Raw genomic sequence first — 14,766 nt, 5'->3', positions numbered from 1 at the left:
AGGCAAATTGGAGTGGGTCCAGTGTGCCTGGCATGTCACCTTGTTTTTCTTGGGGACTGGGATGATGGTGGTCTCCTTAAAGCAGGTGGGGACTACCACCTGGGACAGGGAGAAGTTGAAAGTGTCTGAAAAGACGCCTGCCAGCTCGTCAGCACACACTCTGAGGACGCGGCCAGGGATGCCATCTGGGCTGGTGGCTTTGTGAGTGTTCACTGAAGTTCTCACGTCAGCTTCGGACAGAAAAAGAGCCTGGTAGTCCAGAACAGCGAGTCTTTCTGGATGGCTCGGTATTGTTTGCCTCGAAGCGAATATAGAATGTGTTAAACTCATCTAGGAGGTAGGCTTTGGCAGTCAGTGATAGTGTGCAATCCTAGCCATATGCGACGTGAGTCTGAGTTGTCAAACATCAACTCAAGTTTGAGTCTATATGAGTCTATATTTTTGCCTCCCTAATGGTTTTGCGGATTTCGTACCGGCTTAGCTTGTATGTGTTGCGCGACACCGAGTCATCGGTGTTCGTTCTGCTTACATTCAATTCTGCAGTACAGGCTCTCAGCATTGTACGGATATCTCAGTATATCCAGGATTTTGGGCTGGGGTATGTCCAAATTGTTATTATGGGTACAACATCATCAACACATTTCCTAATTTACTATACACTGACAATGTATATTCCTCAATGTTGATGACGTGTCCTGGGTGGATGACTCTGAACATATTCCAATCAGAATGTTCTCAAAACAATCTTGCAGCATTGAAACTGCTTCCTCTGTCCAGTGCCACACTATTCTCTGTGTTGGTGGATCCTTCTTGAGTTGCTGCTTGTAGGAACAGAGAGATCTGATCTGTTGGCTGAAGTGGGGGCGGGGGATGGCTTTGTTATCATCACGGATGTTTGTGTATACATGGTCAAGCATGCCGGATCGTCTTGTGGGCCAGGATACATGTTGGTGATATTTTGAGAAGTTTTATTTTAAACTGGCTTGCTTCTGGGAAACTGACTGCTTCCGGGTGAGAGGATTCTTGCTGTCAGTTCGCTTAGTGTCGCCTTGGTTTTTGCTTGTGGTGGTATGTCCACAGCTGTGCTGCCTTCAACACAGTTTGACCACAGCATCCTCCTGGGTCGACTGAAGGAATACATAGGTCTGGACAGTACCACCCATAACTGGTTCACCTCATACCTTTCAAACCGCACACAATATGTTGATGACACACAGATCTACATAAAACCAAACCCTGGATTCCCTCTCTTCGATTAACACCCTCACAAGCTGTCTAGATGACATAAAGGCCTGGATGTCAAACAACCTCCTGCAACACAACAATACTAAAACAGAAGCAATCCTCATCGGCACTCCCCATCACACCAAAACCAGTCCCATCACCGCTCTTACCTTTGGCAGCCACTCCATCCCACTGTCCTCCTAGGTCTACAACCTTGGGGTGTTACTGGATTCCTCCCTCATTTTCTCTGACCACAAAATCTGTCTGCAAAAAATATTTATTTCACCGGAGAAACATCACCCAGCTTCATCCTGCTCTCTCCAAACCTGATCTGGAAAAGATGGTCAACTCCCCAGTCACCTCCCGACTCGATTACTGCAATGCCCTCCCCTAAAAAAGCATCCACGGGCTGCAGCTTGTGCAGAACAGCGCTGCCAGTGTCCTCACATGAACACGGAGATCTGCCTACATCCCACCCATTCTAGCCTCTCTCCACAGGCTACCCATCCAAATTAGAAAAAATTCAAGCCTCCTGTTAGTCGTCAATACCCCTCAATGCCTATGGTATCCAATACCTCAAGTGAACAGCCTTCAGGGTCACTCTAGTCAAATGATCAAAAGACTCCTTGCAGTCCCCCCCCACCTCCGCTTGCCCCAGACCACCACGTCCTTTAAGTCTGAGCTTAAGAATCACTTCTTCAAACTGGCTTTCACGTAATACTTTCTACGTTGTGGTGTCAGTTGTTGGTCTTATATGTTTGTTTCAAGTTCTATTGTTCTGTCCTCGTCACCTTTATTATTTTGTGTATCTTGTATGGTACTTGACCGCTAGCTATCTTTTAATGTCTTTAGCCTTTTTGGTAAAATAAAGCTTTAATGGTTGCTCACAATGTGAAGAGCTTTGTGATTTACATCTGCAAATGAAAAGCGTTCTACAAATGTAATTTATTATTATTATTATAACACACGTGAATTCCCTCGGCATATAGTTGCTATTTTAGCGTCAAATTATTGCACATACATTCTGAGCAAATAAAGTAATAACTAACGCAAAAATCGCCATTTTACTAGCCATGTGTGCAGCACTATGCTTGATGTTTAGTCCCTCCGAGTCACACGCTCCATAGCCATTGGGTAGGGGTTGTTAGGGGGACTTGTTGCCTAGGAGACAGTTACATAATGGCAGGGGGTCTACAGCAGCTGTGCTATGGAGAGTGGTGCAGCATTAGAACAAAAGAGCAGTCCTGTCCCACTGTCAGCATGTGATGATGCTTCAATCTCCAAGTTTGATGCCACAAAGTAGCATAACGCAACAGTCAGCAATTGAGTTGGATAGACTAGAATAGGATAGAAGTAGTGAAGAACTGTGAATGTTGTTCAACAAACTCCTCAACATCCCCGGTTTCTGTTTTGGTGTAAAGATGAGGGATGGCCTGGAGAAATGAAACCACTATCAAATTCATAGACAGAGCCATGGATGCAAGGACTGACCATCCAATACATTAAAGTTATAGTTTTAAGCATGTTTTTGAAGCTATACAGTGTTTATGTATAAACATTGGAGTAAACCAAGCTTATATTTTGGTTTATGATGGGGTATGACAGTGGAACTAAGGTCATAAGGCATTTATAATTCTTTAACAATCAATAGGTAACTTTATATATAAATGTATATATAAATAATTGATTGTACAATGTACACACATTCCTAATTGAAGACCATTCAAAAAGCCTACAAAGTTCCAAAATGACAAGGCCCGGGTGCAGTTAGGTCCTGGTAACTAAACTATTGGTAGTCCCATAGTCGTTGATGCATTTGATGCATCGGAAATATAAAACCCCACCTCTCAATTAACTCTACTGCCACCTAGGGTCCAATACCAAAACGATTCCTTTCAGCAGCTTAGGAAGAGTTTATAGCAGTTACATATCCAATCATTTCAGCTCCCTGAACAGGCCGTTGAGGTCTACGCTACAGATATGTGATAAGGATTGGTAATATAAGGGTTTTGTCCTTGGCTCTACTGGGGGGAGAGGGGTATTTACAACCCCAGCCTCACACACTTTCCAACAGGTCCATGCCAATCAGACCAAGGGAACTATGGGAGATGGTATGGTGTCAGAAAGGGGTGGGGGGGGGGGAGTAGTGGCTAGGCAGGAGCTAGTTCGGCAGCAACCCCTGCACCCAGCCTAAGCTTCTGTACAGACACTGAGCCACGAGCGACAGGGAGGGAAGGGGAGTGGTAGCCGCTATATTTAGCCCCCCACCGCCCGAACCAAATACCATTGGGCGCGTTCGAGCGGATCCCTTTTGTCAAGTCAGTGACCATTGTTGGTCACCGCCTTTCGAAGTGTGTTTCATTATAGAGATAAAAATTGGCCGACATGCGCCTGCCTACATGTCGACAACATGAAAATCACGTGATTAAAAAGTCACGAAGATGACTGCAAGTTTATGCAGTTGCCCTTCACCAACTTCATCCTGCAGCCGTCACCTGCATTGTGGAAGGAAGGCTCTACTGTCAACCAATCATTAGGGTCTTTTGTTTGACCCACGGGAACATGACCAAAGACATGACTGAAACCGGAACCAACTTTGCCGCAATTCAAATATAGCAGGCTACATTGGAAATACTGTATACAGTATAAATGGATTTCATATTTGAGGCTCTGTCTCACTAATTGATTGTACAATGTACACACATATGATTTCAGTTTGTGAGTGTATGATATGGGGGTTGGAGATGTTTATTTTGATTCTGCCATGTCGATCTGAGCCTTAGTGTCCGACTTTCGGCTGTCGTAGTTTCACCTACCCTAACTTCACTCCTCGGTCCTTCACATAGTCGGGTTGCTTTAGCCATACCACTCAAACATGCCCAATAACTAGGACACACACTGACACCCACACAGCCAGTCACTCATCCAGCCAGCTACCAAGCCCCCTCACCTCCCCCTCCTTCCCACTCACCCCCGTTAAGGCTTCAGCACAGGGGAGTGCAAGGACCCGCGCAGGTCGCCCCACCCAGTCTGACCTCCTCGCCCCACGTCTTCCTAGCTTCCGTAAGGATACAGGCACATGCTGAGACGCCCCTAAAGGTACCTACACACAGGTAAGGTGTCATAGGCATAGGGTCACTTCCTAGGTGCTGTGCCTATATGTTTTGCTGGGTGATACCACAGGGTGACATTGATGTTTCAAGCTTGTTTGGGACTTTCAATAGTACAGGCGTTATGATTGACAGAGCTGTATTATTGTCCAATCGAACAGTTTTTCTCTTGCATCCCCATGTCTTGTTAATGTAGGACACTTGATGTAAGGTACACACGTAGTATGTCTACTATATGATCCCTCCTAAGACTTAATGCAGCCTGATATGTAAATGGTTTACTGTAGGGTGATGAATGTCATTATGCACGATGATGTCAAGCAATCTTTTTCACAATATTTCCAAGTTCTCCATAGTGTTTTCAGTGTTTTTGACGCTAGAGCTAAGAATGCTTTAATTAAAATGGTCAGATTGTCGTATAGGAATGGCCCTCAGGCCAAGTGAATAGACAAGACAAGTACTTTGATTTCTCTGCACGTTACTCTGCTGTTGTCTTTACCTAAATGATGTTTACCGAATGACTTACTGAATGAGCAGCTATTCATACGGATACAGATTTATGTGGATTTCAAATGAAAACAAGATGGTGCATCGTACAGCTAGACCAAGGAACACAATGGTATGATGTGGACTGTTGCTTTTCCCACAGCTTGTCAACCGTCACACATGCTTGCTGTGACATTGCCCGTCCCATACCTATGTCCTTTCTCAACCCAAAAGGGTGATCCCAAGCATATTGATTCTCGCTTCACCACCGAGTGAGTGTCATGTCTGCCGAGCATGTGCTTGGCGTTTAACGGCTCAGGGTTATTTAAAAGGGATGTGTTAACTTTGCCCTTTCAGCACTACCAATAAATTGTACCTGCTGCGGTGGGTGTTTGTTCGTGGCAGGGGGAGTGTAATGTTGGTGAGGATAGCATGCCTTACAGTGCTGCGCGGCATTGCTTCCTTTGGTTTGTTAAGCTAGTTGCTACGGCACAAGGCGTGCCGTCACATGCTGTCCCTTGTGATATTGTTTCCCCAGGGGCAGGGATGTCGCAGTTCTCTACCATGACGACCAACGAGAGGAAGATGCAAGCTGCAGCCATCTGTAGGGAGGTACAGGGTCCTGAAGGTATGGTACGACACGTGGCCTCTCTCTCACACTCGCTCTCTCTCCCCCCGCTGCCTCCCTTCATTAATTTCTAATGTAAAAAAAACACATGGACACACATGAACAATTTAACTGCAGTCATACAGTACAGACAAATACATGTGTGTGTGCCTGTAAACAAAGACAAACACACACACTCTCTCTCTCACTCAATCTATACAGACTCTGTAACCGGGTATCATCTAGTTCACTACTGGTTTCCAAGCAGCACCATTGAACCGTCTGCGGCCTTGGATATAAATAAGCAAATATTACGTTTTTTTATTACTCAATGTAATTAATCCCTTTGTCGTTGTCCTTTGAACAAGCTATTTCTGGGAGGGGACAACTGCATGGCTCATTGGGGAGAGAGAGAGAGGGAGAGCCTGAGGGCCACTGACAGCTGAGGGATATTCTGTCAGGCTGGTTTGCTTTTGGCTCATTTGATTAAACTATGACGTCTCCATGATCAGCATGCACGGGAGGGGGGGGGGGGGGGATTTCACTGCTAATCACAAACAAGGGGGCCAACATGAGAGGCTGTCTGACACAGAAAGATTATTATAAATGTATTGTATTATTGACAGCATACAATATATTAAGTCAGTGAGATGGGTAATGGGAATATGTTTTACAGTGAAAGGTAAATCAGTAGAATGTAAATAGACAAATGTGAATATTGTCAGTATAACGAGCATAACTTACTCTGACAGACTACAGACTGTATGCATAATAGGGTCATTAAAATGTAAGGACGTGTGGGACACTAGCTCAGCCAAACACAGATAAAACCATAACAAGGGCATGCACAGCTGAGGTACAGAATGACACAACACACACACACACATCCCCACCCACCTTTCCCCATACACACCATCCCTACTTTCTCAGAGCTGTTGTGTCTCTTCCAGATGCAGAGATGGACCTGGGGAAGAAGATGAGTGTCCCTAAGGATGTGATGCTGGAGGAGCTGTCTCTGGCCTCCAACAGGGGCTCCCTCCTCTTTGAAAAGCGCAAGAGGCGCTCTGAAAAATACACCTTCGAGAGCATCCAGAATGTAACCAACACACAGATCAATGTAAGCAACACAAACCCCTTGCATGTACAGTACACGCTTGAATGTGAACGCTAGCTAGATTAAAAACTCTGGATACTACAACGACAATCAAAAAACTGGAACAAAGTTGCTGTTTCAACGTGAACATTTATGGCAAAATGAGCGATGAGGGAGATGACCGATACCATTAGCATTTGTTTTGGAGCTCTACGCGATTGTGATGAGAGATTTAAAGAAGGCTCATCGCAGAGTTTCCATTCGGTTCATTCAAACCATTATCAATAGCGTTCGAAGAGCTTATCTTGTACTGTAGGAGACTGTCATCTCGTGATTCATTCTTCCCAATCCTATAGTTGCCTATACACTTACGAGGAGGAGAACGGCAACAGACACTTGACGAACACTATACCTAATTTCCTGATGAAACACATAAGCGCTTGAGATGATTATCAGACTGCAGCCTTACTGCTGCTCAAGACTCGGACACATTGCAGAAACAGCCTAACCGCTAGAGTAACGGATAGGGGGTAACGGATAGGGGGTAACGGATAGTGGGTTGTTTCTGGATAAGGCCTTGTACTTGCATAATAGCTATGAGATTCGGGCATAAGTTAAAAGTCCTGTTTACAAGCTTTGTGTTTGGATGGGCAGTGTGCCAAGTCTTCATCTTTTCGTCCCGGCAATTTAGGCCACTTAGGCCCTAGCGGCTACTTTAGGCCCTAGCGGCTACTGTAGGCCCTAGCGGCTACTATGCTACTCAGACCATACAGGAACATTTCCCAATATACTTTACCAAACTAATTGAAACAGAGAGTCCAATCTGTTTCTTTCCATTTAGAAGTCACATCCAGGACACTTCCTCTGATACCTAGTTGTTTGAGCCTGTAAACACACACACACACACACACACACACACACACACACACACACACACACACACACACACACACACACACACACACATCCAGGCAACTGCCGAAATAAAGGAAACACTTGAGTAAATGAGGGATACAAAGTATATTGAAATCAGGTGCTTCACCACAGATGTGGTTTCTGAGTAAATTTATCAATTAACATCCCATCATGTTTAGAGTCATGAATAACATTCCCAGTCGCCCATTATTTTGTCTACCATGGATAGAGGAAGATATCTCAGTGACTTTGAAAGAGGGGTCTCAGATAAGCATAGAGGGTTTAAAGGGTGGGTCGTGTGTGTGTGTGTAAGTCTTAGTCACTTGATCTCAACCCAATTGAAAACGTATGGGAGATTCTGGAGCAGTGCCAGAGATAGTGTTTTCCCCCACCCTCACCAAATGAAGTCATTTCTCATGGAAGAATCCAATAGATTCTGCAAGCGTCTGGAACTCTATGACAAGGCGCATTGAAGCTGTTTTGGCTCGTGGTGGCCAAACACTCCATTAAGACACTATATATTGGTGTTTCCTTTATTTTGTCAATCACCTGTACATTTTAAGGTTGTTTGGAATATATTGGACACTGAATCTAATGAAATTATTAAAACTCTAAATGAAAATAGTTTGATCTTGCAGTCCCCGTTTGTTTACCTTTTGGGGCAAAGGGGAATTTATTTCAAGTTGTCAACATTTCCTGAGGAAGTCCTGGCATAAATTAGTACAAATATCACTGGGGAGGATGAAAGTTACCCACTGTGGGCCACAGCACAGGATATTCATACATGGGAAAACAATGCTCCTCATGTTACTGGCTCTACATAAGACAGTCACTGAACTCTCCATCGTTCTCCCAATCTCACTTTCTCTTTCTTAACCCCTCTATATCTCTGACCTTTGCTCTAAACTGTCTCTGTCCTTGCCTTTTCCCTCCCTCTCACCTTCTCCTTGGAATGGTGTAACTCTTCAAACGCAGAGTCAAGAAACCACAGAAAGCAACAGCTTGGGAGTGGAACAGTCTAAAACAACCACGAACACGCCTGATCCGAGCAACACCCCCAACCCAGACAACATTGCACCAGGTGGGTGCTGCTAATGCGACATAACCTCTGCTCTAAATTCATGACCCCATGACCCCTACGACTCATTAACCTGGATGTCAGTGGAGTCATTAGTATGATTTATACTAGCACGGGTGAGCCGGTGACATTGAAGTCATCAAGCCTTGGCCAGTTGAAAACATTTATTGGAGCACCTGCATCGGGCACAGAGCTCAAAACCTTAGGCCAAATTAAAAATTGAGTGAGAATGAGAATATCCCTGGCCTTATGTCCTTTCAAGAAAGTAGCCCTAGCCCCTTACCCACTAGACAGGATTTTACTTTTATTAAGTAATATGGTCATAGCTACATCTTGCTCTATGGTAGAACTTTTGGTGCTAGTAACGTTTACTCCTTTATTCACATGAGGTAAGTGTATGGATAAAATAGGTGTTGGTCCAGCTGGATTTAACAAACTATGAAATGTTTAGCTACAGCGTGGCGATAGTCTTCATTGTTTTGGCATTTTATTAATTCCATTGCATTTTTTTGTACTTAGGCGTCTTCGTGGGGGAAAACATTATTCTTGAGTGGAATCTTCCGGCTCCAGGGCAGGAGCATTCCTTCTCCTTCTCCCCCCTCTCTATCTTTCTCTGTGGATCTCTCCCTCACTCTCTGTATCTATCCATTCTCCCCCTTCCCTTCCCTCACTTTTTATGGGCGACCTTGGGGATAGTTTGATAACAGTCAAGTTTCCTCCACAGGAAATGCGCAGAGTATTTCCTGTGTCCACCACTCGCTATCCTCTGAGAACCATCAGGAAGAGAATGGCGCTCGGATCACGCTCAACCTCCTGATCCAGCACCGTCAACATAATATGGACACCAGTTAAGCCGATGAGCACATGGAGACAGTTTGTGATGCTATTTTGGGAACATATGACTACGCCACCACCTTGAGAGGGAGTCGGCGGAGAAGTCCGTGGACACAGCGATAACAGTAGCAGTGAATTGGGCTCAAAGGGTATCGGATGTCACACAATGACTCTTAAAATAGCCAAGAGATGAACCCAGATGTTTCACTTTTGGGTGTCTAATGGCTTGTTGAATAGTGTGAATAGGGAAGGGAAGCAAGGAAATTCTGGCTACCAAATAAATCACTGCACCGCAATCAGACTCTTGTGTTGAAATGTCACTCCACTGATATACCCGTATCGATAGCCTTTTACATTACAGAGTGGCAAAAGGGCTAATATTATGGTAATACAGTGGTAATAGATATGTAATACTACAATGTTGTCACCATGGTACCACTTTATTCATTGCTGTAATGTCAAGTGCTAACCAAATATCTTGTCCCTCTGGTAGTGTGGGTCTGACGGACTGGCTCGAGATCATGACGCGAACGTGAGAACATTTGGAACAATGCTTCACATTTGGAACAATGCTTCCAAACATGGAGTCAAAACTTTGTCTCTAGTCTTGTTGTCTATATCTACCATGCCTTAACCCCATGTCACTAATACAGTGATCTCCCTTTCATCTTCCCAACCCCCAGTGTTTCCTGCAGTGCGGCAGTCACAGTACATTTCCCACAACACATTGGAGCAGCCAAATGTGCAGCCATGCTCGTGAACACTTCTCCGTGGCCCCAAGTAGATCTTGTGGTTTGCGTTTGTGAAGGAAGTTTCAAAAAAAAAAAACAGCAGAACTCCCCTGAGGAGACAATGTTTGGTCTTTCTCATTTCCTCCTTTGATAAAACAAACTGAATATTTTGTTAGTTGTAAGAGGGTTGGACGTGACACAGCAACACCCTACGTTACGTAACACGTGTTTGCAAGGCGCCCCTGGCGAAGAACACTAGTTTTGAAGGATACTTATTTGGATAGGCCTTCCCTGTCACCCTTACACCACACAGTAAAATGTCCTTCATGTGGGTTCACTGTGAAACTTAACCATATTTTTGACCATACAGGGAGAACCCATACAGTGCTGCACTTTGTTTATATTCAGGTTTGTGCAAGACAAAAATCAGCTTGGGAGTACTGTATATGACCTGATAGATTCCTCAAATGGCATTGTAAATCATTACACCATCTCTCTGTTATGCAGTTTCTCACTGCCTCCTCTTTCTTATTTCTATGTCTAGCTCTCCCTCTGATTCTTCCTCTCCTGCTCTCAACTTCTTCTACCGCTTTGACAAACTGTACCGAATGGAGTCACAGGGCCCTTACACCAGATTACACCAGATTCTCTCTCCCCCTCTTTTGCCCAGGTTATGGTGGACCTCTAAAACAAATGGAACCAGAGAAGTTCAACAGCACATGCCTCCCCAAGTCCTACCACTCCCCCTGGGACCAGGCCATCTACCACAGCGACCCCTCCCTGGCCGATAGCCTTGTCAACCACCTGGCAGAGCTAGAGGCCAAGCCTGAAGGACCAGGGTACAAGAGCTTCAACAGGTAGGACTGATGATAGTACAGTACTTGCCATGCCGGAGGCTGGTGCAGTAGTAATGCTCCCGACTCTAGACAAATTATACCCCCACGGCAACGGAGGTTCAAGCCTTCGCTCAGCTGACTGAGGGCAGCAGGTAGCCTAGCGCAGTGGTTCCCAAACTGTGGGGCCCCCCAATTTTTATTTATTTTTATAAATACATACAGTACCAGTCAAAAGTTTGGACACACCTACTCATTCAAGGATTCTTCTTTATTTAAAAAAATAATTTTCTACATTATAGAATAATAGTGAAGACATCAAAATGATGGGGAAAAAAGTGTTAAATCATAATATCTTTTATATTTGAGATTCTTCAAAGTAGCCACCCTTTGCCTTGATGACAGCTTTGCACAATCTTGCCATTCTCTCAACCAGCTTCATGGAGGTAGTCACTTGGAATGCATTTCAATTAACAGGTGTGGCTTGTTAAAAGGTCATTTGTGGAATTTCTTTCCATCTTAATGTGTTTGAGTCAATCAGATGTGTTGTGACAAGGTAGGGGTGGTATACAGAAGATGGTCTTTTACCAAATTGGACTAAGTCTATATTATGGCAAGAACAGCTTGAAGAAGCAAAAAGAAACGACAGTCCATCATTACTTTCAGACATGAAGGTCAGTCAATCCGTCAAATTTGTGCAGTCGCAAAAGCAATCAAGCTCTATGATGAAACTGGCTCTCATGAGGTCCACCACAGGATAGGAAGACCCAGAGTTACCTCTGCTGCAGAGGATAAGTTAAAGTTAAATGCACCTCAGATTGAAGCATTTATTTTGGCTGCAGAGTTCAAGTAATAGACACATCTCAACATCAACTGTTCAGAGGAGACTGTGTGAAAACAGGCCTTCATGGTCAAATTGCTGCAAAGAAACCGCTACTAAAGGACACCAATAAGAAGAAGACACTTGCTTGGGCCAAGAAACACGGAACAATGGACATTTTACCGATGGAAATCTGTCCTTCGGTCTGATAAGATTTTTGGTTCCAACCTCCGTGTCTTTGTGAGACGCAGAGTAGGTGAACGGATGATCTCTGCATGTGTGGTTCCCATCATGAAGCATGGAGGAGGAGGTGTGACGGTGCTTTGCTGGTGACGCTGTCTGTGATTTAAGGCACACTACCACAGAAATCTGCACCGATATGTAATCCCATCTGGTGTGCGCTTAGTGGGACTATCATTTGTTTATCAACAGGAAAATGTCCCAAAACACACATCCAGGCTGTGTAAGGGCTATCTGGCCAAGGAGAGTGATGGCGTAATGCATCAGATGACCTGGCCTCCACAATCACCCGACCCCAACCCAATTGAGATGGTTTGGGATGAGATGGACCGCAGAGTGAAGGAAAAACAGCCAACATGCGTATATGGGAACTCCTTCAAGACGGTTGGAAAAGCATTCATCGTGAAGCTGTTTGAGAGAATGTCAAGTGTGCAAAGCAGTCATCATGGCAAAGGGTGGCTACTTTGAAGAATCTACAATATATTTAGATTTGTTTAACACTTTTTTGGTTACAAAACAGGATTCCATATATGTTATTTCATAGTTTGGATGTCTTCACTATTATTCTACAATATAGGAAATAGTAAAAAATAAAGAAAAACCTTTGAATGAGTAGATGTGTCCAAACATTTGACTGGTACATTTAATACATTTAATTACATTTTTTTATGAACTCAGTTCTGCTTTCAACTTACTTGAGAACGTTGTAATAGTAGAGTGCAATTTTGGAATTGGGTAGTGCATCATCAGTTTCCTCTTGTCATGTCAGTCATTGCATACCTCAGAGAGGTATTTATAACTTCTCAGAAATGTCCAGATAAACTAGCCCACGTTTTTTTAGCTAGGTTCTTTGGCCCATAGATTTTGTAGCAATGTTCGAGTCACTGAAATATCACATGGCATGGTAAAATGTATAGAATTGCAAGAAAATGTACTTTAAAACTGCTCATTGTTCTCTGCACCCCATGACAAAATGTGTAGAATTGCAGGAAATACGCTTTAAACCTGCAAACTGTTCTCTCCATCAACAATAGGGGTTGGACAGTTTGTGTCATGAACAGTGCTTGTGCCCATAGAAATAGATGTGGGGTGTGGAATGTTCCCCAATGCTGCAAGGGGGGGATTGAGTGAAAACCGCTAGGCCAAGGGTTCCCAAAGTTTAAGAGCCAGAAGATCGCTGGTTCGAATCCCAGAAAAAAAAATGCTGTTCTGCCATTGAGCAAGGCAGTTAACCCCCAACAACTGCTCCCCGGGCACGGATGACGTGGATGTCCATTATGGCTGGCCCCCGCACCTCTATTATTCAGAGGGGTTGGGTTCAATGAGGAAGACACATTTCCATTGAATGCATTCAGTTTTGCAACTGACTAGGTGCCCCCCCCTTTCCCTGACTGGCTGTGCCTTTCCTTACTGTTCTTCTTCCTAGGTCTATCCCCCAAATCTTGTTTCTAACTCTGTCCTGACCCTCCAAAAAATATATACATTAAGGAGTTTTGATACTCAAAAGATGATGCTTTACCCTTGCAAGAAACAAGTAGTGTTTTGAACAGTTGGTTTTCTACACAACATTCTCTATGTCTACTAGGCAGAAATGTATAGAAATGTAAACTTGCTTTTACACTTTGGTAGCGGATGAAGTGTCCACTGACATACGGTGCATTCCTTTATCTGAGTCACAACATTGTCAACAGATACACCATACATCTCTTACCATACATCCCTTACCATGTCAACAGAACATGTCCTCCAGCCAGAGGCTTAGACTCTTTGATGACTCAGTCAAAGTGTCACTTCCCCTCTGCCTTGTTAGTTGTGCAAGGCTAATATTAACATTGTCAATCCTCTATCCATCTCCAGAGTGGCTACCCCGTTTGGCGGCTTCGGCGGCAAGTCCACCATACCGGCCCCGTTGTTCAAGGCCCCCGACGTGGAACACAACACCATGCCGGAGCTGTACCCAGAGCTCCAGGGGGAGCCTGTGGTGCAGAGGCCCACATTCAATAGGGTGGCCTGCGGCTGGGTGGGGGCCAGCACCCCCGTCATCCTCCCCAAAATGCACCTGGATCCCATGTTTATCCCAGAGTCCGATGACCTTTGAACTTCTGGCAGTTGCTCAATCTTCTGAGATGCTGCTTGGTTTGCTACCCAAAAGTCCTTCCGCTGGGTTAGGGTCAGAATAGGGTCAGAGTGAGGGAAGGAGGCATTTTTGATTGCCTGATTAGGGTAAGTTAGCTACTTTTTTTGTGGCGAAAAATGCAAGTTTCTCTGCTTAACTGATCTGCCCATGCCCAAGGTGTTCTGCCCATCTCCAAACTGCACTTGAAGTAAGTAAACCAGCTAGTTTACACTAGCTAGAGTTACTAAATACAGTATAGGATATTTACATACTGCACATTGATGTGTATAAGATATAATGAATCTGCCTGATGACATTTGATTACTGTATTAGTTGTTTTTGAGCTAAATAAAATGAAAAGCACAATGTTATAATTTCAGTTTACAATTGAATTGCATTTTTTCCTGCTGAATTACATCAGCATATACAGTACACTCTATATCCCTTGTGATTGCTTTCACATATTCCCAGAGAAATGCTTGAATAACTGTTCAGCAGTGAGTGTTGATCTACAGTGAAGGATCCATGGGCCGCATGACAGTGTTTTGTTTTTTATACTGAGTTACAGTTCATATACTGAAATCAGTCAAATGAAATAAATAAATTAGGTCCTGATCTATGGATTTCACATGACCGGGAAGCATACAGATATGCTTGTTGGTCACAGATACCTTAAAAA

General features: G+C 44.1%; 1 protein-coding gene across 4 annotated transcripts; it reads left to right on the top strand.

The window, feature by feature from the left end:
• Positions 1 to 4,147: 4,147 nt before the first annotated feature.
• On the top strand, positions 4,148 to 14,466 carry LOC109896457 (myozenin-2-like). Of its 4 annotated transcripts, none has more exons than XM_020490718.2 (7): positions 4,148 to 4,337; positions 4,984 to 5,092; positions 5,359 to 5,448; positions 6,378 to 6,544; positions 8,411 to 8,516; positions 10,749 to 10,935; positions 13,829 to 14,466. In XM_020490718.2, the coding sequence occupies exons 3-7, from the start codon at positions 5,367 to 5,369 to the stop codon at positions 14,067 to 14,069; spliced, it is 783 nt and encodes a 260-aa protein (XP_020346307.1). In that variant the 5' UTR covers positions 4,148 to 4,337; positions 4,984 to 5,092; positions 5,359 to 5,366; the 3' UTR covers positions 14,070 to 14,466. The 4 variants fall into 4 exon arrangements, with proteins under 4 accessions (XP_020346307.1, XP_020346308.1, XP_020346309.1 ...); XM_020490719.2 differs by lacking the exon at positions 4,984 to 5,092 and adding an exon at positions 4,890 to 4,953; XM_020490720.2 differs by lacking the exon at positions 4,984 to 5,092 and having other exon boundaries at positions 4,148 to 4,323.
• The last annotated feature ends 300 nt before the right edge of the window (positions 14,467 to 14,766 follow it).

The sequence above is a fragment of the Oncorhynchus kisutch genome, linkage group LG9, assembly GCF_002021735.2.
Source record: "Oncorhynchus kisutch isolate 150728-3 linkage group LG9, Okis_V2, whole genome shotgun sequence".
Lineage (NCBI taxonomy): Eukaryota > Metazoa > Chordata > Actinopteri > Salmoniformes > Salmonidae > Oncorhynchus > Oncorhynchus kisutch.
The sequence above is the reverse complement of the archived record's forward strand: the minus strand, read 5'-3'. Positions and strand labels throughout refer to the sequence as shown.

Excerpts from the sequence above, each read along its gene's own strand:
- LOC109896457 (XM_020490720.2), top strand. The coding sequence starts at position 5,367 with ATGTCGCAGTTCTCTACCATGACGACCAACGAGAGGAAGATGCAAGCT. Across the intron at positions 5,449-6,377 it reads GGAGGTACAGGGTCCTGAAG|ATGCAGAGATGGACCTGGGG; the intron begins GTATGGTACGAC and ends TGTCTCTTCCAG. Across the intron at positions 8,517-10,748 it reads CCCAGACAACATTGCACCAG|GTTATGGTGGACCTCTAAAA; the intron begins GTGGGTGCTGCT and ends TCTTTTGCCCAG.